Source organism: Hyaena hyaena, unplaced genomic scaffold, assembly GCF_003009895.1.
Source record: "Hyaena hyaena isolate Hyena2069 unplaced genomic scaffold, ASM300989v1 scaffold_1281, whole genome shotgun sequence".
Lineage (NCBI taxonomy): Eukaryota > Metazoa > Chordata > Mammalia > Carnivora > Hyaenidae > Hyaena > Hyaena hyaena.
In genome coordinates, this window is record NW_024081918.1 from 375077 (window position 1) to 402224 (window position 27148).

General features: G+C 50.9%; 1 protein-coding gene across 1 annotated transcript in view; it reads left to right on the forward strand.

Annotated features, from left to right (window-relative positions):
* The window catches only part of SH3RF3 (SH3 domain containing ring finger 3), a gene marked incomplete at its 3' end in the record, with an annotated part of 310591 nt that overhangs the window by 252377 nt on the left and 31066 nt on the right, over window positions 1-27148 (forward strand). Inside the window, exon 4 of the mRNA XM_039223149.1 lies at window positions 12357-12710. Coding sequence (XP_039079080.1) covers window positions 12357-12710 — 354 coding nt within the window. The remainder of the gene's footprint in view (window positions 1-12356; window positions 12711-27148) is intronic.

Here is a 27148-nt window from a genome sequence, read left to right on the forward strand (position 1 = left end):
AATATAAATAGGCATGTAGGAAAAAATGAAATGTTGTTAGCATATTGTTTTATTTCCTTTATTCTTTTCTATGTATAAATTTACATATATTGTGAATAAATTTGGGATTATGCTACATCAGAGTTTCCATCTTACTTTTTTTCATTAAATTGTGAGAATTTTCCATTGACATTGTTGCAGTAGCTTCAGAGCCCGTGGGCCCTACTGTCAGCCCAGGGGTCAGGGGATCCTGCTGCATGCATGTCACATGTGCCTTTGCTGCTGCAGACCTCCCACCTCACTCAGAGGAGAGCCAGGACTGCCCCACTGATCCTTGTCACCCCTGACCTCATTTCTGCCCACAGGTCTGCTCTAGTCATCCTGGCTTCTGCCTTCCTCCTGAGACACTCCAGCCCTGCTCCCACCCCAGGGCCTTTGCACCTGTGGTTCCCATGCCCATCACATTTCCCCTCACTGTCAGCATTGCTCTCTTCCTTCAGGTGTTGTGTCAGGGAGGCCTTTCTGATCCTCCTTATCCAGCATTCCTTCTCTCCTATTTTTTTCTCCATATACTCCTCACCATCCGATATACTAAATAAACCTGTATATTTAATTACTTATGGCTGGGTCTCCATGAAGACAGGGGTTTTGTCTGTTTTCTTCTTCACTGATGCCAAGCAAAATCCCTGGCATGCAGCAGGTGTCTAATACATGTGCGCTCAGTAATCAGATCCCCTACTTCTGTAGCACCAAACCCAGGGGCTTGGGTGTCTCTCCTCCCCCAGCGAGTCCATCTGGTCATGTCCCCACTGCCTCCTGACCCAGGAGTCCCAAACAGCCCTGCCCAGATCTTCCTCAGAACTTCTGTAAGAACTCTGCAGAGCCATCTGTACCCTGTCAACAGAGACTTCAGGTCACATTCTTACTCCTGTTTGGCCTGAAATCCCCATGACATGAGCACTGACTTGAGGCCCTTTGCACACAGCACATACATACACACACACATGTTCTTATTCCTGCCTGTGCCTCTCCCCTACCTTAAAATACTCATGTCATTTTGGCCGCTGTTTGTAACTACTGAAATTAAGTTCCTTCTTCACTTAGCCCAATCTTTCTCTAATTGATCTTTCATTCAGTTTGTGTTTATGAATTCCAAATATTCTCGCACCCCTTTTGCAACTGTGAGATGTATCCCTAAAGAACGTACTTTCCATGAAAAAGCTTCCCCGGCCACATGTTGCTGTGTGCAGCTCACGTGTGACAGCTGGTGGGTGACTGATGTGAACCAAGTGGACTCTAACTGGAAGCTTAGACCCCAGGCTCACGAGAATGTTTGGTATGCCAGCTCCAACACTCCCCCTTCTTTTAGCTGCTGAGTGGGTGTGTGCAAAGTGGGGTGTGAGTTTCAGCTGCCCAAAGGGGTTGATAAGGGCACAGGTGAAAGTATGGAACACAGTATTTAGATCCTACTCAATAAGTAGACATTATTGCATACAAGTGCTCATGTTAGCTATATCCTTTCATTGACTAGGTATTTGTTGAACACCTATTGTGTGCCTGGCACAAAGCTCACTAACAGTCTGTTAAGTGAGATGATTGTTTACAAGAGAAAGAAGTAGATTCTAAATTTCAAAACTCTGTATCAGCTCTCAGATCTTGATGGTCTTATTACACAGATTGCCCTGAGATCTCGAGAGAGAGAGAGACAGAGAGACAGAGAGACAGAGACAGAGGCAGAGATGGAGACAGAAAAAGAGGGAAGGTGGAAGAGGAGATGCATGCTGTCTGGAGGCCCTGTAAATGGTTGAAGGCTGTTCAAAATTAAGTGGTGAAGAAGTAGCAGGCAGCATGTCAAGGCTGCAGCAGAACAATTCAGTGATGGCCTGGCCAGCTTTCCACTAACCACGACCGGGCACTTCTCAATCCCTTGCCACACTGGAGCTTGCCACAGGCAGCACCCTGAGTCTCTTGGCCACATAAGATTCTGTTCTTCACTCTTGGGAGTTGGTTTCCAGTCCCAGAGATGCACCATGTAGGGCAGGACCCCACTTTGGATGCACAGGCCCCCAAGGTCTGTGAGGACACATAAGGCCATCAGTGCCTCCCTTGTGGCCATAAACCTGAGTACAGTTGGTGTGTATGTTCAAGGATGCATGTTGCCAGAGAGGAGCAGAAAGGGCTGGGTGGATTCAGAGGCAAGTGGTGTTTCCAAGCCCATGTCCTCTGCAGGGAGCCCGTGGTGCCTGGGTGCCCCCAGAAGGGTTCTCCGGATGTCCATTGAGAGCACCACGTGGCAGGCCGGGGTGCCACACTACACCTTCAGCCCGTGCAGATGGGGAAAGAGGACTTTAATTTCTTGACGCGGAAATATCTCTCTGTTTCCCTTGATGTCAATGGCTTTCAACGTTTTTAGAATGTGACACATGATAAGAAATGCATTTTACATCCTGACCTGAGGTATACAGTGGTGTGTATGTTGAAATTAAACCAATGTGTTCTGGAACTACTTTTACCCTTAGCACATGTGATGTGTGTGTTCTGGTATTTTCTCTTTTCATCTGGTTCATCTTTTAAGAAACACTGGTCAGGGCCCACTAAATTGATAGTTTGAAAACCACTACTCTACGCTAGAGATCTTCAAAGTGGGACTCAAAACCTCTGTAAGGAAAGGAAATATTAGAACTTTTTTCAAATTTATTATTTAAATTTTTTGCATTGTAAGTTTCAGTTTCTATTATGTGTATGTTTTATGATGTACATAATATAGTGGTAGACTAGAAAATAGATGTAATCTACTGGCGCTGTGTCCTTTACTCCTGCAGGTAAAGTTACAAGGCCCTGGATGGGTCACTTTGTTGGTGAAGCTGCCACCTACCTTCTGAATTCTGGGCCAGTACCATCTCTTTATGGTTCTCTCTTCCTCCTTTACTCAGCTGCCTAAGATCTGTGACTTCTGTGAGGTTATTTATTCTGGTGCTGGCCTAAAATGGTCAGAAATGCATGTGCAAGCACACTCCAGGCAGGGCGCTCTCCCAGAACTGGTGTATCTCTGAGGAGACCATATGTGCCCCTGCGGGGACAGCCTGAGGTCTTGCCACCACCCAGCAGAGAGCTGTCCCCTTGGGGACTTCTTGCAGAAAATAGAGAATAAATGGTGCCTTTGTGTTCCTCTCCTTGGCTGAAAAACAACCATTTTTTTCCTTTTAAGTTTTATCTTAGGAGGAATTATGACAGAGTCCCTGCACTAATCTCAAAACTTCTAATAAATGGTCTCTTTGCTTACAGGACACACACTACTAAGGTGCTTTCATAACTTGGCTGCTTATGAGTCTTTTTCTGAGTTTCGCACGTTCTTAGTTTTGTTTTCTTACTTTAATTGGTTTATCAGACTCTTTTTGGAATCTTCCTTTTTGTGGGGGCTTTGCTACCAAATCGAGAGTGTAATTGCTGGCACAGTCAGGGAACATAACCCACTATTAAGAGGCTGAATTCAAAGAAAGGGAAGCCTCATTCCCTGTGGTAATTGGGGTGAGTGCCCAAGAAGGGAGGGGTGGCAACTTTGAGCAGAAGCTGAGGGAAAGGGAGTGGGGTGTGTAGTTTCTGTGCAGTGGAGGGACCCGCTCCCCAAAAAGGGACACACTGACTTTCTGTCTCAGGGCAACTTGAGAGGCCCACAGGGGTGCAGTAATGGCAGTGAGGTCATTGCCTGGGCTCACCGCCATGTTGCAGGGGTCTGTGGAGGACCAGGGGCCCCTCTGACCTCAGGAAGATGCTGTCAGGGCAGCACAGTGGCCACAGAAAGTTACAATGCGGATATCACTATTGTCTGCAAAAGGACGAGGGGTGGGGAAGTTCGCCAAGGTGGTCCTTACTTAGTCCAGCTTCCCTTACCCTGAGCTGCTAGCCCGTGGAGGCATGTGAGACAGCCCCTGCCTGCAAGCTTTCCCAGGGATTGGCAGAATGGTGCGGTCCACCCGTCATGGGAAGTGCCCTGGCTTCTGTGGAGTTCGTGATAACAGAATGTTGGAATGAACACTGTTCCCCACCCCTCACATTGATTCTTAGGATCGTGTCTTCCAAAATCCTTGCCTGTGCTCAGTCTTTATATGCAAGATGAGCCTATTGTCTACACCTTTGTCTTAGTTGCTGCATATTTCTTGTTTTAAGCCTCAGTTACCTGAATAATGGCTTTAGTTCACCAGTCCACTTTGGCAACTACAGCCTCTCCTGTCTACCTTAGCCACCTTGAGAAGGGAACATGAGAGAAGAGAAAAGAGGCAACTGTCCTGTGCATGTGTGGGTCACATGCAGGAGTGCCAGCAGCAGATGATGGCTTCCAGGACACCACCACAGTGCTTACCCCTCATAAAATGTTTAATTCTAAGGGTGGGGACCCCCTTCAAGATAAAAAGCTTCTCCTGTACCAGTTGTACAACAGATATTATTTAGTGTATGGTAGAATGTTGGTCCAGTGTTGGCACATGGTATTATAGATGTCTAGAGTTCAACGTTTCCCATAAAAAAAGTTCAGCAGTGTTAACAGGCCCGTGAGGTCGCACCTGATAACTGCAGGTGGGGTCCTCCCAGGGTGAGACTTTTGCCCGACCTAATTTCCATGCTCCCAAAAAAGTCTAGTTTTTAAAGAACGATTTGAATTTCTAAAATGAACCCAACCTCCTCTAATGGGCAAGTGCATGGATACACCTCAATAGCTATAATAGTTTTTTAACCCAAGGATGTATCTGTACCAGAAAAGCATCCCCACACTCTACAGTAAAAAGTGAATGATGGTAGATCCAGGGAGCTGTGGTGGAAAGGGTGTGAGCATTTGCAATCCTGCTGCTTGTTAACTGTGTGATTTGAAACAAGACACTTCAACTTTTACTTGGAGCCTTATTTTTCTCATCTGTAAAATGGCCATGTCTACCTTGGATGGTGGATACAAGGGTGAGATAAGCCTTGTGGCAATGAAGGTGGGTCTCAGATGTGCTTGACTGGTGGTTATCCCCAGGCCTCTTGCTTTGACGTTCTCAGTTAGTAGTCCAGGGCCCTCATTTTGGCATTGTTTTCCAGACACAGCTTTTGGAGAGGAGGGTGAGGGGTGCCAGAGCTGAAAGGAAACCATTTGTTCTCACTCACCCCTACTGATGATTTAGCCTCGTAAAGAATGGAGTGTTTTACAAATAAGCACAGATCAAAGTGCAGTTGGCTGTCTCTGCCTGCCCACTTCAGTGAAGAGGAAGGTTTCTGAGATTTTTCCTGACAAAAGTTGCAGGCAGGTAAAAGCCATTCTTCATCCACTCCTGAGTTTGTGAAGCTCTCAGGAATAATAGGCCAACTAGCAGGCATGGTGACTTGTGCTCTACTGAGCCCACCAGGCGTAGGAGTAGTGTATTAAAGGCAAATGCCAAGCAAAAGCTGCTGTTTCTGGTCATGTGGCTCTTTTGTGGGGAGAGTGAGTGCTTCACTGTGAAGCCAAGGTTGCAGAGCAGTCCGTGTTCTAGTCAAAGAGGGTCTGGCGAGATCAACAGTGATATCTCATGCAAGTTTGTAGACATGTAGAAACTTGGGTGCCATACCAGATCTATGGAACCCAAATGTGCATCTTTAAAAAGCTCTCTAGGTAATTCACCCCACACTGAAGGATAAGCTTTATCAAGCAGCATCTCTTGTTTCCCATAGTATGCCAGCACCTACACAGAGCTCAGAACACAGCAGGTGCTCAGAAAGTATGTGCTATGCACATGCATTGATTGGTTGCCTTTGTTTTAAATTGTGTGACAGCTGCCTTCCAGCATGATCACCTGTTTGGTTTCCTGGATTTCCAAGAAAGGGAAGACACTTCCCTCCCTCAGGCCTCCATCACAAGCCCCTCACTCAATGCTGCGGATGTGTTAAGGCTGTACTTCTACCTCTGGGTTAGGATGGAGGGGTTTCTCTGTTATTTAGCTTGAGAACTGCAGAGGAACCCCTCACCATGTCCTTCCTTTTGTATTACATCTAATATCAACCTGAATGTCTGGTTTTCCAATCTTGTTCTTTAAAAAATTCCTCCCACAATACCTTCAGTACAGAGTCCTCTTGATTAGAATTGGTGATTTCTGGGTAACCATGCTCTGCTCAGGCCCCCATCTCTGGCACTTTCCTGGACCAAGTGCCAAAGTCCTTTGCTAGTCTTGGGCTCACCAAGGGGGCTCAGGGCTCATGTAAGCCTGCAGGTGAGAGCCTTGTTTATTTAACCTGGTCCCCAAATTCACGTGCAGCTAGAATGCCACCACTAACTCTAATTTGGTCCCCAAATTCACGTGCAGCTAGAATGCCACCACTAACTCTAATTTAAGAGGCGTTCCTATGAAACCGTTTGAACAATGGAAAGAAGAGACCCTTCAGTTCTTACATTTGCAGATGTTTCTGGGCTGGAGGAAGAGTAGTATGGGGAAAGATTGCATCTGAGCTGACAGAGTTGGTGAGGCAGCATCCTGGAAAGAGGGTCCTGAGCCAGAAGAGGATGTACAGTCTGTGATGGTGGTGTGGCTGTGGCTGACCGGTATGTCCCACCCTCAAGACTGGACTCCATGAAGAGGAAATGCATATAGTGGTTGAGTGTTTGGATTTGGGGCTGGCCCCTGGAGAAGGTCTTCTACAGAGTGGGAGGGGGCAGGCCTGCCGTGGGTGCCCTCCTTTCCAGGTGCCAGTGACTATCCTCAGGATATGTGAGCAAACCCAGTGAGGCTCACACATGTTGGTGCCACTACTTTGTTTTCATTTTGTATGGAATTTGTAAATATCTTCTATTCCCATCCAAAAACAGTCAAAATGGGAGTTATTGGGTACATTAGTTAATCCCTGATTTTGTGTGTATGTGTGTAGGGGGTGAAAATGGCGTAGTTTATGCCTGTGTGTTCTGTCTCTGTGGGTTGGAGAAATAGATGAGGTGACCTGCCACATGCAGATGGAGAAGCAGAGCTCTTTGATTTCCAGATGAGCATCTTAGGGTGGGGGGCTTGGAGTGGAGCGGGGAGCATCCTGGGGCACAAGCCCAGGAAGCACTCATTCTCCCCACACACCACCCTTCACAGCCACTCACAGAGTATTCTAGCGTTCTGGTTGTGGGGGGAGTGAGGGGGCTAGCTTCAGTGTTCACACCCTCCTATACCCTCCCCTAGGACCCCAGGTGGGTCCTAACCAGGTGGGATCCCTCAGGCCGATGAGGCAGGGCTGCAGCACCTGCTCAGGGGAGGACAGAGCCATCTGGTTTCTTGCACTGTGGAGGGTATGGGCAGGCGAGCAGACACTGGCCCCACTTGGAGTCTGAGGAAATGGGAAATCATGGCTCCACCTAAGGGGTTTGATGTAAGAGCTGCCATCCCCAGCAGATGCTGGCAGGTGAGGGTGTCCTGTGGTAATGGGCCCATAAGGACTGGCATGGCATTGGTGGCAGCAGCCCTAAGCACCCCATGACACAACTAATTGGAGCTTATTGGGGAGATGATGACAGCTCCCCACAACAGTGAGCTTCACTTCCAGGAACGAGTCACAGAGCTGCAGCAATCAGAATGGCCTCTGCCAGCCCACAGTCTGTTTGCCTGCCACCATGATAAGCCTTGTAAGCCAGGCTACCCAGTGGAGGATGGTAAAGGAGTGGTTGATCCCATGTATATATGGATCCAACAAGAAGCCACTTGTCACAGAAGCAAAGATTCAGTAAAGAAGATAAAACTAAACTGCCTCTTCCTTGGGAGGGTCTTTCATTGGTGGGTCCTTTGCCTACTGCAGAGATGTCAGGGACCCTAAGGCTGCTGGTGACATGTGGAGAACTCACCACTCAGAAGCAGCCCTCCCCACTCCTGCAGCTTACTCAGAACCCCTATCTTTGATGGACATTTATCGGCCTTCCTTTTCAGTGCCCACTGTGGGCATGAGTGATGTAGGCATGCTATCCTCACATCCTAGTTTCATCAAGAAGGACGGCAGCATGGTGGGCTATGAGCAGCCTGCTAGGGAGACATCTTGAGGACTAGCCAGTGTTGGGATGAGCTGTGTGGCCGCCAGAGAGCAGGGTACTGCCAGGCCTTGCAGTGCTGCTGGCTGTTGAGACCTCACCTCAGATCACTGCTCTGTGCGTTCTGGACATGCGCCCTCCTGCTCTGTCAGTATTCGGAAATCCTGGAGTTTCTAAAACTCAGCTGAGTCACGGGGCAGCTAAGTGAGACACTCCAGATCAGGTGCTCTGGAGAAGAACAAAGTAATTTTAGCCCAGCCTTGAGCATTATTGGTGCCGTTATGTCTACGTAATAACGTGCCACATGGAGACACGTGGCAGAAAGGATTGAGACTGTGCTCCAGTGCCAGCAATAGAAAGTCCTTGTCTCTGGTGCTTCCTGCTTCTCTGTGTTCCTCTTGGCCTTGCAGCAGAGATGCAGAACATCGGGCTCCAGAAGACCAGCTGCTCAGAGGGCCATGGGAGGCAGCAGCCACCGGTTGGTTCTGTGAGCTAGCACTGTTGAGGAAGCAGAATAAAGCCATAAAATAGAGCAAAAACAGCTGAGCCTGGTTGGAAGAAACATTTCAAAGGAAATAATCCTGGATTTAGATCACACATTTTGGGGCCTACAGTGAGTTTTTCAAAACCTCCCTCTGAAAGGCAGGTATTTGTAATGGAAATGCTGATGGGCCTGCAGCCCTGCTCCTGGGCTGACTGTAGGCAGCTGGCCATCCACCACTGCTGTGTGTGTGATCTACTCAGCATTATGGACATGAAGCATCCCCTGCTCTCACTGCTTAAATTTTTTTTGGCTTTTTTTTTTTTTTTTTAACTCATCAGGATGCCACCAGCTGCAAACCCTAGTAGTGTGTGCTGAAGGAGAACCTGGTGTTTTCCTCTGCCGTCCCAGGGCTGGGGTTTCCTAACCCAGTCCTGAAGTCAGACTTCACTGAAGGTGGGGCAAGCATGGCCCCTCTTTGTGGCATGGCCCTCCCTCCCCTTGATCGAACCCACATTGCAGGCTCAGCCTGTGACATGCATGTGGCTCCTGCACCGGGGACCTGCAGATCCATAGCTGGTTCCAGTTTGCTGCTCCCTGCCTGCCAGGACCTCCCACCTTTGTGGATTCCATTGCCCTCCTCCTTGCTCCTCCTAGCCCCACCTCCACCCCTGTTCCCATCTGAGCGCTCTGCAGCCACCAAGAGCCTGCTCAGTCTCATTCTTCCCTGAGGGTGTCAGCTGCCCTCAGGGCCTCTGCTGATTCACCTCTTCCCTAAACTGGCACCTTGGGATTGTACCTTACCCTCAGCACTGAATGAACTCTGCACACTCCAGGTCCTTTGCTTTGGCTTCCCTTCAAACTTCTCTGTCCCCCACCTGGTTTGCAGCTGTGTTTATATTCCAGGAGAGCCCTGTGTTCTGCCTCCTCCTCAGACCTCTCAGGCAGGGGACTCTCCCCTCTAAAGTCCATTAAGCCTGGGAAGTGGCCCCAGTGCAAGGGAGGCTGAGCCTGCCAGTGCATGAAGCAGGGGGGAATGTGGGGTGCCATGCACACTCTGGGAGCTCCCTCGGGGCAACAGAGCTGGGCTAAATGTGGAGAAGGGAGATTTGTCTTTGGTGTACCCCTTCCTCTTTCAGTGTCCCTCATCTCTGCCCTTGGTGGCCCCTCATTTAGACACCCTATGTTCCATTGCTGGTGGAAGACTAGGTGGACAGTCCTGACCAAGCCACATCCTGTCCCAGACCCTAAATAGGATATGGCCTGTAGGGCCACATCTGTCCCCATGGCACTCATGTGAGACCTACTGGACCTCGCCTGGGGTGGCTTGCTCTGCCTGGACACCCTGAAACTCTGGGTCTCCAAGACTTGTTGGTCAGCTCAGCCCCACTGACCCCTGACATTCTGCCTGTGGTGGGAATGTTATCTGTACTTCCTGTGTATGGCTGGCACCCGAAGCCCACCCCCACTACATTGTGGCAGAACTGTGGGGACCCTGTTGCCAGCATCTCAAAGTCCAGGGGGTAGTGGGGCCCACTCAGCCTTCTGGATGGCCTGACATTGCATATTTCTCTTTCTGATCCTCCTTTCTCCTTTTCTAATTCTCTTTTCTAGTTTTATTGCAGTGGTAAGGGCAAGTGCAGGAGCACATCCAGGGCACTGCACCACCATCAGTGCCAGCCTGCCCGGGGTAGCTTGTCAGGAAAGCATCCTTCCCGCCACCCCTGCCCACTCCTCATGAGCCACTAGAGACCTCTCCTTGCCTGCCTGGCAGGGACAGACATGCCTGTGCTTGCCTCACTGGCCGCACAGAAAAACCCTGGCCGAGGCCCAGATCATGAAGTAAATTTTATGAGGACTGGTGCTTCTTCAGAGTGGTGGGACCTTTTCACCTTTGAGACCATTAAGAAGAAATGGATGGGGGTGCCTGGGTGGCTTAGTCGGTTATGCGTCCGACTTTCGCTTAGGTCATGATCTCGCGGTTCGTGGGTTCGAGCCCTGCGTCGGGCTCTGTGCTGACTGCCTGTTTTGGAGCCTGTTTCAGAGCCTGTTTCGGAGTCTGTGCCTCCCTCTCTCTCTGACCCTCCCCTGCTCATGCTGTCTCTCTCTCTCTCTCTCCTAGAAATAAATAATAAAAAAACATTTTTAAAAAAAAAGAAGAAGAAGAAATGGATGGTTTGGGGACATCCCTGTCCACCTGCAAGAACACAACAGGCTCCTAACAATTTCCATCTGTTTCACGTCAGGCCGGGGAGTTGTGCTTGGGGCACATTCAGAAAGCAGACGAGAGCTGGGCAGTGACCGTCCTCAGGGTCTTTGCCCCTAGGAACTACACAGAGCTAATGTCTATGGACTAGAAATTTGGATATGATATATGGAGAGAAGAAAGGACTAAGCAAGCAGGGATGGAGCCCCTGCTTTGTAAAGCCAGCCAGTGCTCTGCCCTCCCTGCTCTCAACCACAGCCAGGATCCAAGCACATGCTGCTGCCTCATGGTCAAGAAGTTGTACTAGGGACCCATGCCCACTGGTGCAGGGGTCTCTGTGGCTGCTACCCCTAGCACCAGCAGAGCCGTGTCGTGTTGACAGAAGCAGTGTGTCAGGCCTGCCTGAGCCTATGACACCTGCAGCTGTTTCTGTTTGCTAAGGAGCAAACAAAAAAACAGAGGCTTGTGTTCCTTCCTGATTGTAGGTTCCCCAGAGGGCTAGCTAGCATTGGCTCAATTTCTTGTGCCATGTGTGAAAAGATGAGGGAGAAGGAATGGGATTTTGCAGGCATTACCTAGCATAATGATATTTATTTAACCCATCTCATGGAGATGCTCCCAAGCTGATTCTCATGTCAACCTTCTTCCTGGCCACACTGTATACACAGTAGCCAGCTCCCCATCCTTCATCCTTTCCATCAGTCCACACTCCCCCTTTAGTACGAACTTGGTTTGGGCCAAGTGTGGACCAAGAAGAAAGCGCTCCATTGTACACCTGGAATGAAAAACTTGCTCAAAGTGTGGAGTCAGGGGTCAAGTTGGCTCATAGAGGGTGACTAACCTGAGACTCCCCAGTCCCCCATGAGCACAGGGCCCCTCAAGGCTTGGATGCCACAGCACACCCCTGTGTCAGCTGGCATGGAGGGCTGCCTCCCAGTTAGCACTGGCTGCTCATGGACTCCAACCCATCCCACCATTCCTGATGACCACCACCCAGGATCCAACTTTTGTCAAAGGCAAACTGTTCCCTGTAAAAGCCCCTTCTATTTTGTGGAACAGGTCAGGAGAAAAGGGAAGGAGCAGTGCCTTAAAGAATTGCTGGAAACAGTACAGTATTACCTCCTCATGCACTGGGAGTCATGTCAGCTCTGAGTCTTGACAGCCTGAGTGGAGGCTGGTACTGCAAAGAGCATCCGTGATTCCTGCTCAGCAGGTCACACATTCCCACCACCCACAGTCACCAGTGGTTAGGGAATGCATTCTGATCATATACCTTGCATTTTTCTGCCAGCCTGGCCAGAACTGTGCAAGTCAGGCTGGAGCCTGTCTCCATAACGAGTGTGGGGTGCATGGCTGAGTGTTCTTTCTTCCTCTCCCTCTGTCCTATGCCCTCTGCAAGTCTGCATCTCACACCCCAGAAATGGGCAGCCTGGGAGAGGGTTGAGTCTACATGGGGGCAGAAAAAAACAGCTCCTCCAGAAACCTTCTCAATAAAATCTACACACGTCACCTGCAGCCTCTGTTGTGTTTATTCCTGGCACCATTCACAGGAATGCCCTGTTGGAAAGATCTGTGTGATTGTGAACGTGTTGTCGGGTTGAACTGGGGACACAGGCTGTGAGCATGGAGGGCAGGACCGAGCATGTGACCTCTGTTTAACGAAGCCTTCCTCTCGCTTTCTCACATAGCTCAATGACTCAGCCAAGCAGCTCATTGAGATGGACAAGCCATGCCCAGCTGCCGCGTCTGGCTGCCATGCCTCCATGCCCTCCGACCCTGGCGGAGCAGCCAGTGTGGCCCCAGGACCCACATTAAGCAGCACAGGGGCAGTCAGTGCCTTTCAGCGGCGTGTGGACAGCAAGAAGAATGCCAAGAAGCGCCACTCCTTCACCGCGCTCAGCGTGACACACAAGTCCTCCCAGGCTACCAGTCACAGGCACTCCATGGAAATTAGCGCTCCAGTCTTGATCAGCTCCAGTGATCCCCGGGCTGCGGCCAGAATTGGGGACCTGGCTCATCTGTCCTGCAGTGCTCCTGCCCAGGTAACATCCTCAGCGTGTGGGCAGGGAGGTGCCAGGCGTCCAGCCCTAGGGTCTGGTGACTTTAATCCTCAGCTGCATGCTCAGCATTCCAGCCTCGGGAAGCCAGTGGCAGCAGTGCCCTTGGGGTCACCATGGCTTCCTTCTCCCTGCCTGGCCTCAGGGACCTCCTAAGCCTTGATAAACACATGAGTGGTACTCAGTGTTCAGAAGATGATCTAGAAGGTGTGTAAGGTGCTTCTCAATGGCCCGTGGCATAGCCTTTGATTAACATTGGCCCATCACTCAAAGTTGTCCTTTGTCAGTGCACATTCAGTGCCATATGATTGCGTCTTGCAGAAAGTCTGGGTTCCATTTGTTTTCAGTGCTAGTGTCTTTTGGCATCTTTGTAAGACTTGCTAACCTAGTTTTCTTTCAATGGAGCTCAGAATCAGAATTAACCATATTGTTTGGTTACATTCTTCTTCTTACTTTCAAAGATACCTTCTGTTTCTAGATTTGGCCCTGGTCCCATTCCACTAGTAGGATGAAGGCAAGGGGAGGGACTTATTCTCAGTCCGTCAGGCCAGTGCTTGTCTCAGACCCTACGTACTAGTCCCTACATCCTGGTTGCTACATCCTGTAATTCGTGGGCAAGAAGTCCAAGGCCCAGGCTTCTCCAGTATTCCCTGGAGGTTCTGAATGGACGTTAGCAGAGCTCTCTGGCACCTTCCTCCTGCCCCACAACATGGGCTCTGCATGCCTGGGTGCAGGGTCTGGTGTTCTCTCTGCCTCTCCCTCATCCTCACCCACTCTCAGCCCTCCTGTCCACAGCTTGTGAGTTAACAAGAACAGAGGGAAAGTTTCTGGACTCTGCAGTCTGGATCTACTATAGACAGGCCCGGGGCAAGAAGGGAACAGATCTTTTTTAAACTTGTGCTTTACATTGTTCCACAAGGAATTATGTATCAAATTCGCTTATTGCTAGACGGGACTGGGACCCTGGGTCTCATTTTTCCAACAGTTACACTTGAAGGGAAAATCATGGCCAGGCTTTAGACTTTCATGAGAATCACTGGAAAGGGTAGGAGGTCAAGCAAAGCAGTTTCCACCTATCTCCCATCCCAAATTAACTTAACTATTGGGACACGTAAAGGGTGGCACTAGAGCAGCTATGGGTTAAGGGTGAGCTACCACATACTGTGACTTCCAGGCACCAGCATGCTTTCCTGGGTCAGCTGCACCCAGAGACCCACCCCCCACTTTGCCGCTGGCCCCGGTGCCTTCCTGGCTCGGTATGGCGTTGCTGGCCTGTGTGTCACACCAGGACGTCCATCCCTGGCCCACCTGAGGGCCACCTGGGCTGCTGTGGTGTGTCAGGCACAGGTCCTGCAGGTGGCCACAGTGCCACACGGCACCTCTCCCCCACCATGCCAGGCATACTCTGGGAGGGGGACCCAGTCCCAGAGTTTCGTGCTTGGGGAGCAGACCTGGGCTTTGTGATCATGCATCTAGAGTAATCCAGCATTGTTGCGGGTATTCCTCCATCCACAAACAGAGGCCTCCATGTGCCAGGCTGGCATGAGGGGACGGACTCCAGGCTGGCAGAGCAGGAGCACCTGGACTCCTTGGTGCCCATGGGCCTGGAGCACTGCTGGCCCCAGCAGGTGTTCCGTTGGCCCCCAGCCCCCTCAGGCCCCTCAGACTCAGTATGCCATCCAGGTTATGGCACAGACTGTCTTCACTGACAAGATGAACTCTAGCCCCTGTGAGAGGAACAAAGGCTGGTCATCAAGAACCCTGGCCAGTTCTGCCCATGTGTTTGCACCCCTCACCTGCACATCCAGGGCTTCTTGGGCTGCAAGAGCAGAGGTTTTATGACTTTAGGTCATGGGTTCCAGAGAATTTTCTTCTGGAGAACAAGAGCAGCTGTTGTCACTGGCAGTTATTAAACCCTGGTCGAACATTGCACAGTGTTGTGTAGAAAGTTTGTAGCATCAGGCCTGTGTGCCCTGGAAGAGCAGCCAGCTGGATGGACAAGGGGAGGCTGGGCCTGTGTCCCTGCTTCCAGCCAGGCTGGTGTGTGTGGCCTTGAGTCAGCAGCTCCAGCTGAGTGCATCTGCAAGACAGGCTCCGATGCTGACACACACCTTGTGCGGAAGTAACTCAAAAGGGGCCACGCAATGTGAGATGACTGTGCTGCTCTTTGTTTAATTGACTTGATTCTAAACCTGTGGAAAAAGATGAACCGAATGCAAACACACACAGACACACATACACAAACACACACACACACACACACACACACACACACACACCCCAGTATGAGTGATATGCTCTGAGGAGGTGAGATGCATGGACAAGAGAGCCCCTCAGTAGCTGAGTTGGGGCTTGCCAACATGACTGAATCTTCTCTTTCCTTTTTGTGTTCCTTTTTAAAGTGGAAATGGAAGTGTGGAGGCTGTGGTTTCTATAGAAATGGCTCTAAACTACAGTAGCTGTTTCCCTGCTTCTGAGACCAAATGCAGTGAGCACCGTTAAGCCTGAAGCCACAGAGTCCCAGCAGAGTGCAGGCTGCACAGCTGTCCGTGGAGTGGTGTCCAGGGAGTGTGTGGTCTGTGGCTCACTCCCACGGGCCCTGGCAGCACTGATCCATCCTCACCTCCTCCCCTGCGCTGACCTCACCTCCCTTGTATACCCTTCGTGGTACATCCCACCATCAGGAGAGCCAGTAAGGCTGAATTATTTTCTCTAAAGCCTTCCCACTTCTCTCCTCCCCTTTTACCTTCAACCTGGGATCTGGCGTCATGCAATCTAGGGCAGCATCTCCGGGGGAGGGGCAGGCTCCCCTGCTCACTATCTGTGCACCTAGGAGAGTTGCTGAACCTCTCTGAGCCTAGAGAGCTGCCATTAAGAGCCGGGTTCAACACTGTCTTGGTACCTGTAGACCCTAGAAAAACTGTCCCGTCTCTTCTCCCAGAGCCTCAGTTTTCTTATCTATTAAATGAAGCAACTGTGCAGGTGCTGAGAGGGTGAAATGAGGGCACCGGCTCACCTCTTCTCAGTGGGCATGTTGTTGGCTCTGGTGGTTCTCCCTGCTGCTCAGGGAATCGGGAAACGAATCACCAGCCCCAAGACATCAGATAGGGCCCCCAGGTCTCCCCGCCGCATGTATTTTGGCCAATTGCTCTGCTCTGAAATTCTTCCTGTGCTGTGCACTGTGCTGTACCCCAGAGGTGCCCAGAGGCCACAGGTAGATGAAGGGGTGGATAGTGCCGGACTGCCTGCAGCCACACCTCCTGTCAAGGAAGCCTGGGCTCAATTAGCATCCCCATGAGCCTGTGTCCCCTCTGACTGTCAGCCTCTTAGGGGTCTGTCCCCAGTGACAACCAGGCCAGGCAGGGTCTGGTCCCTTGTGTCATGCACCCACCAGGGAAACCCAAGCATCCCTCCTAGAATCTGGTGCAGGAAGTTTCAGTCACTGTCACCTGGAGGTCTGAACATGTCCCCAGCACAGCCCTGACCCCTCAGCATTGAGGTGGCTGGTCTGGGATGCAGCCTGGGTCTGGGAACTTGAGAGCTTCCTAGCCCACTGTGTGCAGTGAGAAGAACCAACACCTCAGACACCAGCAACCGCTGGAGTGTGGTTCTCTCACACTCCAGGCTGTGTCACAGGCCATGCCTAGACCTGGGCCCTGAGTCCCATTGCACCTGGTGCTGCAGGGTTCCCAGGACATAGGACTTAAGTGCTAAAACCAGGACCGTCTGGGCACAGCAGGACAGTGGTCACCCCACAACAGTTCCCTTCACTGGGCTGCAGAGGGTGGTGTCTGGAGGCTTTCTATAGAAATGTAGTGTGATCCTGTCTGTACAGGATCTGTGTGCAGTACCAAAGGCTCATCAGTAGGGAAGGCCGGAGCCATGCTCCTGAGGGGGACAGCGGGAGACGTAAAGGAGGCCACCGTGGGGCATTGCTGCAGGACAGAGCTATGGATCCTGGCTGCCTGGATTCCTATCTGGTGTGTGCAGTACCACCAGAAGAAGCTTTTAAAACCTTCCAATCCCAGGGCCTACCCCTGAGTCAGAGAGGAAAGAGGGGCACATTGTATCAGCCAGGCCTGTGCGGGGATGGTGTGTAATAGTCACTGTGGCCTGGGAGCTGTGCTGGGCCCCCAGACCAGGCAGGCTCAGGTCTGCTCAGGGCCTCGTTCTGATGCCCCAGCCAAAGAGGCAGTGTTTTCCTGAAGCTTGAGGAGCTTGCCTCCTCTTCAAAGCCAAGACGTGGGCCCAGACTGCTGTTACAGCAACAGGCAGGGGATGCATATTCCTGTGCTGGTGGAGGGAAGGCCAAAAAAGATGCCATGTCACCACTAGAGCCCTTTAAAACTCCACAGGTGAGTCAGCTGTGCAGCCAGGATGCTGCGCTGGGCCCAAAGCTGGCAAACTGCGCCTGGTGGGGCTGCTTCTGTATGGCTCTGGCACTAAGAATAATCTGCATGTTTTTAAGGGTTGTTCTCTTCAAAAAGGAAAAAAAAAAAAAAAGAGGATAGACAGGAAAAGGAGAGGAAGAAATAGCCCAGAGCCTGCAGTGTGGACTCTCTGGCCTTTTACAAAAAGAGGCTTGTGGCTGAGGCTGTTTTGATGCTGACCCTGAAATGGCAGAAAAGGCTGTGATGAAAAGAAAAGGAGAAACCTGGCAGTTATGTAAGGTCAGGCCAGGTCAGAGGAGGGAGTCCTCAAGCAGAACAGGAGGAATTTTTTGACTCTGGCCCAAGTTGAAAGGCACCAGTTCCATGTCCTCCCCCAGTCTGGAGCTTGACAGGAGGGTGGAAACATGGGAGGTTCTGGAATTTGTGCGCCTTTCTCACCGCGAAGTATGCTGTCGGGCAGCAGCCTTCTCGTGAGGTTTCTGTGCACCATGTGGGAGTCCAGAGGGTCTCGACTTGGCCCCGGGGTTAGTTCTGGAGAGCTGGGGGCACAGGGACTGGAAGGACGGTGCCCAGGTGGCTGCCTGTGCCCAGCCCTGCTGCCCTTCCCGGAGGTTCAGAGCCAGGCTGTGGCCATGGCGGGGAAGGCTTCTCCCTCCTGCTTGTCTTCTCTCACGGACTGTCAGAGGCCTTGCTTTCTCTTATTTGTTGTTATTATTATTACCAATAATGCATTTATTTCTTCCTGCCTTCCATTGTCCAAGACCACTGTGGTTGGCTCCAGTTCAGGAAATGCAGGCTTATGTCCCATCAAAAATTATCATGGGACCTTGCATCGGAAGAATGGCCACCTGATATAAATGCTTCCCCCAGACCCAAAACAAGAGAATGGCCTAAAAAACAAGGCTGCTAGGCTTCAGATTCATGGACTGACCTGTAGAATAAGTATGGTGAAACCATCCAGGGAAGAAGCATGGCTGTCTCCTCCAAATGCCACTCATTCTTCCTGCCCCTGGGAACACACTTCTTCCATCTCACAGTGGATGCACGGGACTCTGTAGTCTGACCTCTACCTCCACCCCTGCTGCCCACATCCATCCAGCCAAGGCCACCAGCAGCTCTGTGTCCCTGCTTCACATCCCCAGCTGGCATCCAGCAGCTCTGGATGCTGTGAGCAAGATTCCCTTCCTGAGCTTCTCTTCCCTTTACTTCTGGGACCCTACTCGAAATTCTGAGCACTTTTCTTGCCCTTGGACCCTCTTCCTCCAACTCCTACATGAACATCAGTGCTCCTCTGGTCTTTCCTTTGTGTCCCACATACATACCCAGGGGCTCTCATCCAGCCAACAGCTAACCCCCAAACTCTCTAAACTCTGCTTCCCCAGACCTTACTTGACTCTAGAGTCTTTCCTTCTGCTGCCTGACAGCTTCCCCTGGAGAGGTACTCCATATCAATCCATGTCAGGAGAGAATAACTATTCTCCTTTGTCCTCGCACCTACTTCCTCCTCTTTATTCCATCTTCTCCAAATTCCCAAAGCTAAGACGATCTGTCCTCCAAACTCTGCTCTCCCTGTCACCTCTGCCATCCAAGGAAGTGTCAGCTCTAGTTCTGAAGCATTTCTCTCATGCCATTAGTCAGGATGAAGTAGCTCATCCACTGTTACAAATAGTTCCTGATGCTGGTGTGGTTTAACCCAGGTAGCATTTATCATGCATTTGTGCAGTGGGTCAGGCGGCCCTCCTGAATGGCATGCCCGTGGTGTCCAGCCCTGCTTCCTCATGTAGCTGTGTCGTCTACAGCACATGGCCTCCAGCAGGAAGAGGGGTCTAGAGAGGAAGCCCCTGTGTACTTAACTGCCTCAGCCTAGAGACAGTACTCATCACCTCCCCTCTCGGTTCACTCACTAGAACTGGACACTCAGCCCTGAATTAACTGGAAGGGGCTAGGACATGTGAAGAAGCACATGGATGGATGTTGGGCAAGTCCAGCAGTCCCAGCCCCACCCATGGGGTCCCTCTTTCCATGGCATGTCCCCTGCCTTGGTTCAGGCTTCTCTGAGCCCTTATCAGCTCACCATCAACTGATTCCTAACTCCCTGCTTCTGGGATTTCCTCTGGAATCCATATGTAATCGGGCTGATCTTTCCACAAATGCTTCTGGAGACTCTGCATTGCCTTGGGATAAAATTCAAGTTCCTTAGCTTAGCCTGCAGTCATTCAGAGTTTGCCACAGACTGACTTTCCAGCCTCCCCTATTCAGTTATTGTCCAGGCTGCCTAGATGTGCACCCCACACTGGCAGGCTCAGGCTCACCCCTCACCCAGACTGATACCTGTGCCTGGCCTGTCTCCTTCCTGCTCACCCTCTTCCCCTCTCGTCCTGCCCACAGCACAACACCCAGACACGACCCTGGATGGGAAATTCCTGCTGACCCTTTGCAGCCATCTGAAGCAGTCACTTCCCCTCTGTAGCTTTCCATGGCTCCAGGACAACTTCCCTCAACCAAATTCATTCCCTCTTTTCCTCTGTACCTACAGGACTCTTCCATACATTTATCATGGAAGGTGTGGCCTTTGTCGTTTGTGTGTATTGCTACTCCCCTGAGCTTCAAGTCTTTTAGGGTGGAGACTGGGTGTCATTCACTTCTGTATCATGGCACCTGGCCTGTAGTAGAGTTCATACCCATTCGGTTTGTCCTTGGGTGGGCATGGGGCCTGTGTCAGCCACACTGTATAATGAGTGGTCTTTCACACTTAACGTGATGCCAGAAATTCCACATGGCTTTCCCACTGCTGCCAGTTCCCTGAGGGCTCACGATCTATGTGGGTTGCAGAGAGGATACAGCTGCAAGGTGACAAGCTGAGGGGCTCCCAGGGGTACATGGTCAGCTGAGCCTCAGATGGCCTGCCCTGCTCACATTTGCACCCTTTATGAATTATTTCTCCCTGCCATTAGGAGAGGTCAGAGGGTCAGCTCAGCTCCTCATGAATAATGAAGCAGCACTCATGCATCTCCTTTCTGCAGGGGGAGGGAGGGTTATCAGAGGAGAAGACAGAGAGGAGCCTATTCAGGCACACTTCAATTTTAAAAATCAAATTATTTGTTTATAGAGATCATTGGATCACGTTAGGAGGTGATTAGTCACAGTTTAGAACCATTCCCTCATAAACCAAACAGGAAACCAAGTGAGTAAGAGAAGTCACCACCAGGCTACCTGAGGGAACTCCATGGGCTCACATAGCTCTGGAGTGCCCTGTATCAACCAGTATGAGCCAGGTCATGCTACAGTAACAAGCAGCCCCAAACCCTTGGAGGCTTACTTCCTACCCACTCTGCGTGTCTATCTGACCCACAGCGCTGTCTTCCCAGGATGCCAGCAGACACCCACAGGCCAAGTCTGGTAAATAAAGGTTTCGGTAGAACACGGTGCCCCTTGCTTATTCACACATCACCTGTAGAGGGTTTCAGGCCACACGGAGGAGCTGTATTGCTGTGACAGAGATTATATGACTTTTTCTGGCCCTGTACAGAACACGCTTGCTGACCTCTGGTCTAGAATGTTTCATCATGGTGGCAGGGGAGGGAAGTGCGCAGTGGCCCCACTCTACTTGCAGGGGTGGAGAGGCGTAGTCCATCGGTTGCCTATAGGGAGGAGCAGTGAACAGGCCCATGACACCTCTGTGCCCAGCATGTCTGCATCTAACAGGGGCTGGGAGGCTTGAAGAGGCAGAACGTCCATCTGCAGACAGGAAGAGCTGACACTTACAAAACCCACAGGCAGCATTTCGATGCTAGTTGTTGGACTATCTGTGTGGTGCATGCTGTTCTGTGGGACAGACCACTCCACATTTGGGAAGGGCTACCTAGCTCTGGGCTCTGTCTGTGAAGGGGCCAGGGTCATACTCAGGCTGACCCCATTGAGCCACGAACAGATTCCTTCATCAGACCCCGTGTGTGGTGTCAGAGCCAGATGGCTCACAAATCAACTTCTCATAAGCAAACAGAAACCCTTGAGATTAGGAAAATGCCCTTTGAAATCAATGGAAGGGGAAGTGTTTGAAATTCAGCAGGAAAAACATCAAAAGGGAACACTCCTCGAGTGTCTTCCAGCATCTAAGAAGTAATTAGGAGAACTGCACTTGGAAGCTTCTAGGGCATCTCTAAATGCCCCCCTCCCACCTGCCATAAGAGGGGCATGCACCAGGCACTCACTTTCCATGCAGCTGTTCTTACTGGCTGGGTCTTATCTCTGCCATGGGCCACCCCCCCAGACCCCCTCTCAGCATCCTCCATCACTCACCCACAGGGCAGAGAGCTGGTGCTTATTAGCATTTTCAGAAAGTTATAGTTTTAACTCCATGTTTTTAGAAGGAGCCCCCCCAAAAAACAGTACCAAGTGAACATGGGATGAAATAAAAAAATCCTATCCTGAGGACCTTGTGCAAGGAGAGCTTTCTTTTGCAGATCTGAGGGTTTCTGTGTATCCCTGACTTACCAGCTGTGCCCTTCAAGGTAGGGACAGAGAACCGTGGCCTGGCTGTTTTCATTAGCTGCCAGGCTCTTCATCTATGGTATCAAGTACCAAACACATTTCTTTTGCTACTATGACAAGACAGGAGCTGCCATATCCGCTGCCATATCCGCAGTTTCTTTCTGTGCCTCAGGCCATCTGCTGGTGGATGAGGGAGGGACACATCAGGGAAGGTCTCTGCTATCACCTTGGCACCTGGTGAGCACCCAGGGGCTCTGAATGGGCACATACTGTCCCAGAAATGCAGGTGAGCTACTGCTTCTCTCAGTCCAGCCTCTTAAGTTTGGTGAGCTTTTATTAAAGCAGTGGCCTATGGGGGCACCTGGGAGGCTCAACAGGTTGAGTGTCCACTTGATTTTGGCTCAGGTCACGATCCCAGCCAGGGCTGTGAGATAGAGCCCCATGTTGGGCTCTACACTGAGCATGTAGCCTGCTTAAGTCTCTCTCTCTCTCCCTCTCCCTCCCTCTCCCTCTCTCTCTCCCTCTCTCTCTCCCTCTCTCTCTCCCTCTCTCTCTCCCTCTCTCTCTCCCTCTCTCTCTCCCTCTCTCTATCTCTTTCTCTCNTCCAGCCTCTTAAGTTTGGTGAGCTTTTATTAAAGCAGTGGCCTATGGGGGCACCTGGGAGGCTCAACAGGTTGAGTGTCCACTTGATTTTGGCTCAGGTCACGATCCCAGCCAGGGCTGTGAGATAGAGCCCCATGTTGGGCTCTACACTGAGCATGTAGCCTGCTCCTCTCTCTCTCTCCCTCTCTCTCCCTCTCTCTCCCTCCCTCTCCCCCTCTCTCTCCCTCTCTCTCTCCCCCTCTCTCCCTCCCTCTCCCTCCCTCTACCCCTCTCACCCAGTCTCCTCTCCCTCACTCACTCTGTCTCAAAAATATGCAAGTAAACAAACAACCACAAAAACAGTAGCCTGTGGCAGATACAAAGAGGGGTTCCTCATAGACCCCAGCCTCTAGGACCCAGTCAGCCACCAGGAGACAAGAACACAGATCCATGCCATGGAGGGTGGAAAAGAGGAAGCTCCATAGATGAGCACAAAGGAAGGGCCATGGCAGATCAGAAAAGGGAGGGTGGCTTTGCTTCATGAAGGAAACGATGAAAGGAGGCAAGAATGGGCACCAAGAATCACTGAGGTCGACATCCTCTGGGGTCTTCCACCTCCCTTCAAGGCTCTGGCACAAAGGCATGTTGTTTCTTGGTAGGAGGGCCAAGAGGAGGTTCAGAACTTTGCCGCCTGCCCCTGATCTAGCTACCTACCCCTGCCCCCACCAGCCCTAGCCACTTGCCAAAGCACACCCTGCTGCCCCTTCCCTGCCCCCACCCCCCAGGCCTTGTCCGGATGCAGTAAGGGGTGGGAGACTCTTGCAGCCATCCCTGACCAGCCCTCCCGCCTGTCCCCTAAGCTAACACAGCTGGGCCAGGATAGCTACCAGCTCTCAAAATGTCACTACAGCCTGTGAGTTTCACTAAGACAGTTCTGTTTGCCCCTTTTGCACCCTTGGTGCCTTGTGTGGAGCTTCTGTGAAGGGGCTTTCAGAAGCATGGGTGGATGGACAGACACACAGAATTAGAGTTGAAGAGAAGAGTTTCTCCAAGCCCGTCCCACTTGCAGCCTCTCACTATGTAGGAGGCACCTTCTGTTTGAAGGCAGAACAGATAGGTCATTGGGATATGACTAATACACATTTTGTGCAAAGCCAAATGAAGATGCCTTAGGTCCCACAGCCTCACACAAAGAAGGTGGGGGAGTCCACAGGAGCTGCTGGCACCTTCCTGTAGTTAAGACCATCAGACAAGCTGATTTTTATCCCCTAACCTGGAGCCATTTTGTGGATACTGTTCTCCAATATCCTACCCTTCTTTTTTGGCCATTCCCCTTAAGAATGTTCTGGGGACACCTTGTTAAGAGATTTTGGCACAGCTGTGGCTTTTTGATCCAGGAAGATGAGAACAGAGGCTAGAAGTTCATTCTTTCAGTATTGACACCTACAGCAGGGGTCGGCAAACTATTTTCAGTAAAGGGCCAGATAGATAATAAATATTTTAATGTTTTATTTATTTCTAGGAGAGAGAGAGAGAGAGACAGCGTGAGCAGGGGAGGGTCAGAGAGAGAGGGAATCACAGACTGAAACAGGCTCCAGGCTCTGAGCTGGCAGTCAGCACAGAGCCCGACGTAGGGCTCGAACCCACGAACCGCGAGATCATGACCTGAGTGAAAGTCGGACGCTTAACCGACTAAGCCACCCGGGCGCCCCAGATAATAAATATTTTAGAGCAATGTGATCTCTGTCACAGCTACTCACTCCTGTCCTTGTGGGTCAAAGCAGCAAATGGGTGGGTGTGGTTGGATGCCAATAAAACTTTATTTACAAAAGCAGGGGCTAGCCAGATTTGAGCTGCAGGTAAGTCTGTCAACCCCTGAGAAGACCACGGAGACTAAGGGAGGGGTCTGTTCGTGAAAACCTGGAGTCAGTAGCTCATATGCTGGGGTCAGATGCTGGTGAGCAAGCTCCTGCGGGGAGGAGAATGGGCAAGGGGCAGTATTCGAGTTGGACTCCATTCTAGGCAGCCAGCCAGCTTTCCTGAGTGCTGACAAGAGAGCAGTGAAGGTTATGTGAGCACAAAGCATGGACCCTTTCCTCTCCTGGGACAGACCATCTTGTTCAAGCTCCTTGGCCCCTTGACCTCGAGCTGCCAGCATGAGCGCATCCGGCCCAGGCCCCTGCCCTTCCCAGCCCTGATGGCCCTCCCACCCCACCCTCCCCGAACCCCCTGGGCTAGGGTGTGGGGAGGCATCCGTCGACCCTGTGGCCCTGCAAGATGTTTATAGCACTTTTTGGAGGCAAGCAAAAGAATCAGGCCAAAATGTTTCATTCTAAAGTTTTCTTTAGAAAGCACGTACCTAAGAGTCTGATTTACACTCTGTTACAGAGTGGTAGTGTGTGATGAATAAAACATGTTCATTTCACTGCTCCTTGGGGTGATGACAGTGTTTTCTGGACTCATATTAAAAATAAAACAAGGAGATGTTTTTCTTAGGGTATTAGTCTGTGCCAGTGTATCCAGGAAAGCGCCTTGGAGCCCCCATATAGCCTGCGCCCCCTTTTTCCTTCTTATTAATCCCATCAGGAAAATAAAATAGCCTGTTTTCCAGTACCACTCAAGGGCCCCATTAAAATGCACATCTGGGCCTCTGGTGTCTGGTAACAACCTGACAATTTAGAATCTGGGGTCCATGGCCTCAGCTTGCAGCCAGAAACTGACGCTGGCTTTCCACCAGCAGAGGCCACTATGAACAGTTGTACAGGGCACCATAAGAAGTGACAGCCCACTCCAGGAGTGTGCAAGCCACTCACCCATGCTGTCTTGGTGGATCTGTCTTTTATAGGTGGGAAAAGGAGGCCTGGAAGATCAAGGGCAGTTTGCCTTGATCACAGAATTACATAGCCTGCCTGTGCTCCAGCCTCCTGACCCATGCATGTCCTTGGAGGGCGGTGGGTATGAGTGGCACCAGGGAGCAGCATTACTAGGCTCTGTGACATGTGTCCCCCTGTTGGCTCACACTATGGTCAGTTTTATTTGATGGGGGCATCATCTCTGACCTCTGAACCAGCCAGCTGACTTCACATACACTTGCCTCCTGTTCAAAGCTTGTGGGCTGTGTTTTTGAACATGAGCCCAAAGGGATTGCTGGAGTCAAACATTCTATAGGGTCGGTCGCTGCAAGGATCCCCTTGTTGTTGGCTGGTTCCCCCAGATTGAGGTGTGCTCCCCTGCCTGGGCTGAACCCTAGTTTTTGTCCGATATAGAGTCACCCAAAAAGAATACAATATGAACCTGCCTTATCATAGCCAAAGACTTTCCCTATGACAGACTGGAGTCCCAAAGCCACAGGCTCTGGCCCCGCCCCCAGTCCCAGCCAGCCTTCCCCCTGCCCAGCAGGTGGAAGTCAATCTTCTTTATCTGTCCTGGCCACAGACATTATTGCCTCCTGCTGGATTTTGGCTTGAGTGTCTTAAAGACACTGGGCAGTGGAGACCCCAGGAAGGTTGCCTTACAGGCACAGCAAGACTCAGAGCTGTCCCCACTTTGGGTCATCAGTGCTTTGCATGTGAGAGGCTGGTTTAGACTGGTTTAGTTGTTTCAGGAGAGTTTATTTGGACAGGAGGCATGTTGATGAAAGCAGGGTCATAGCTTTGGGCTCTAAGTCAGTTACCTTGTATCCTTGTGGCTCCTGCTGCCCAGCAGATGCCCTCTGCCTACCTGATGCTGCCAACAGTCACCTGGTGGCCAATTTGAAGGGTCACCCTGCTAGTCTGAGGGCTTCTGGCAATACTACAAAGATGGCATGTGTGGAATCCAGGGAAGCATGGAATCACCATCACCCAGGGTGTGATCTTAAGCCCTGTTATTCATTTTATATGTATCAGAAAATCATGGTCACTTACTGATATTAACATGAAAAATTTGAACATACATTTCCCAAATTCCAAATACCGTAAGTACCAGTGTTATCATTTGATATATAAATTTACAGACATTTTTTCAACAAAATACATGCAACTTTTTTTTTAATGTTTATTTATTTTGAGACAAAGAGAGCACAACAAGCAAAGAAGAGTCAGAGAGAGAGAGAGAGAGTCCCAAGCAGGCTCCATGCTATCAGCATAGACCCCATTTCCAGGCTCAAATTCATGAACCTCAAGATCATAACCTGAGCTGAAACTAAGAGTCAACGCTTAATCGACTGAACCACAAAGGTGCCCCAATACATGCATTCTTTGATGGACCCTACACATCCCTCCATCATATGTCTCTGTGGGGCCCAAGCCATCATCTGCCACCAAACCTTCTGCCAGGGGACATTTGGGCTGCTTTCTAGTTCAGGTTTTTCATATTATAAAAAGCACAGCTGAGAGATTTTTCTCTGTGAATTCATTCTGCCTCATTGAGATGTTTTAAGATTCATTTCCAACAGGAAACTGCTGGACCACCAGGCTTCCTCCCTCACCCCCCACTCTCTCTGTAGAACTGAGCTTTGTCCACAAGCCCAAACTAGGACCGGGGGCTGTGGGAAGTGCTCTGGCCCACAAGCCCCTGACCCATCCAGTTGCTTTCCCCAGTTTGTAAGCTGGGCAGCCCCACTCAGGGCATCCCCACTGCACAACCATGTCACAAGGGACACAACCAAGCAGGATTTGATTTATGACAACAGGATAGGTCAGGGAGTGATCAAGGGTCGACCTGCTTGGGCCTGGGGCAGAGGGCTGCAGGGAATGTGAATCCTACACAGACCCGTGTCATGTGTGTGTGTCCTGCGAAATGGGGGCAGGGAGCATGAATCACCTGGGTCACCCAGCAGTACCATCTGCCAGCCTTGTAAACAGAGTGCATGCCCACATTCCCATGTTGAAGGGATCCTCCTGCCCTTCAACTAACTTGGCCTTTTGGCAGAATTCAGCATGGCTGAGACGTTGTGGTCCCCCTGTAAGATGCAGGTCT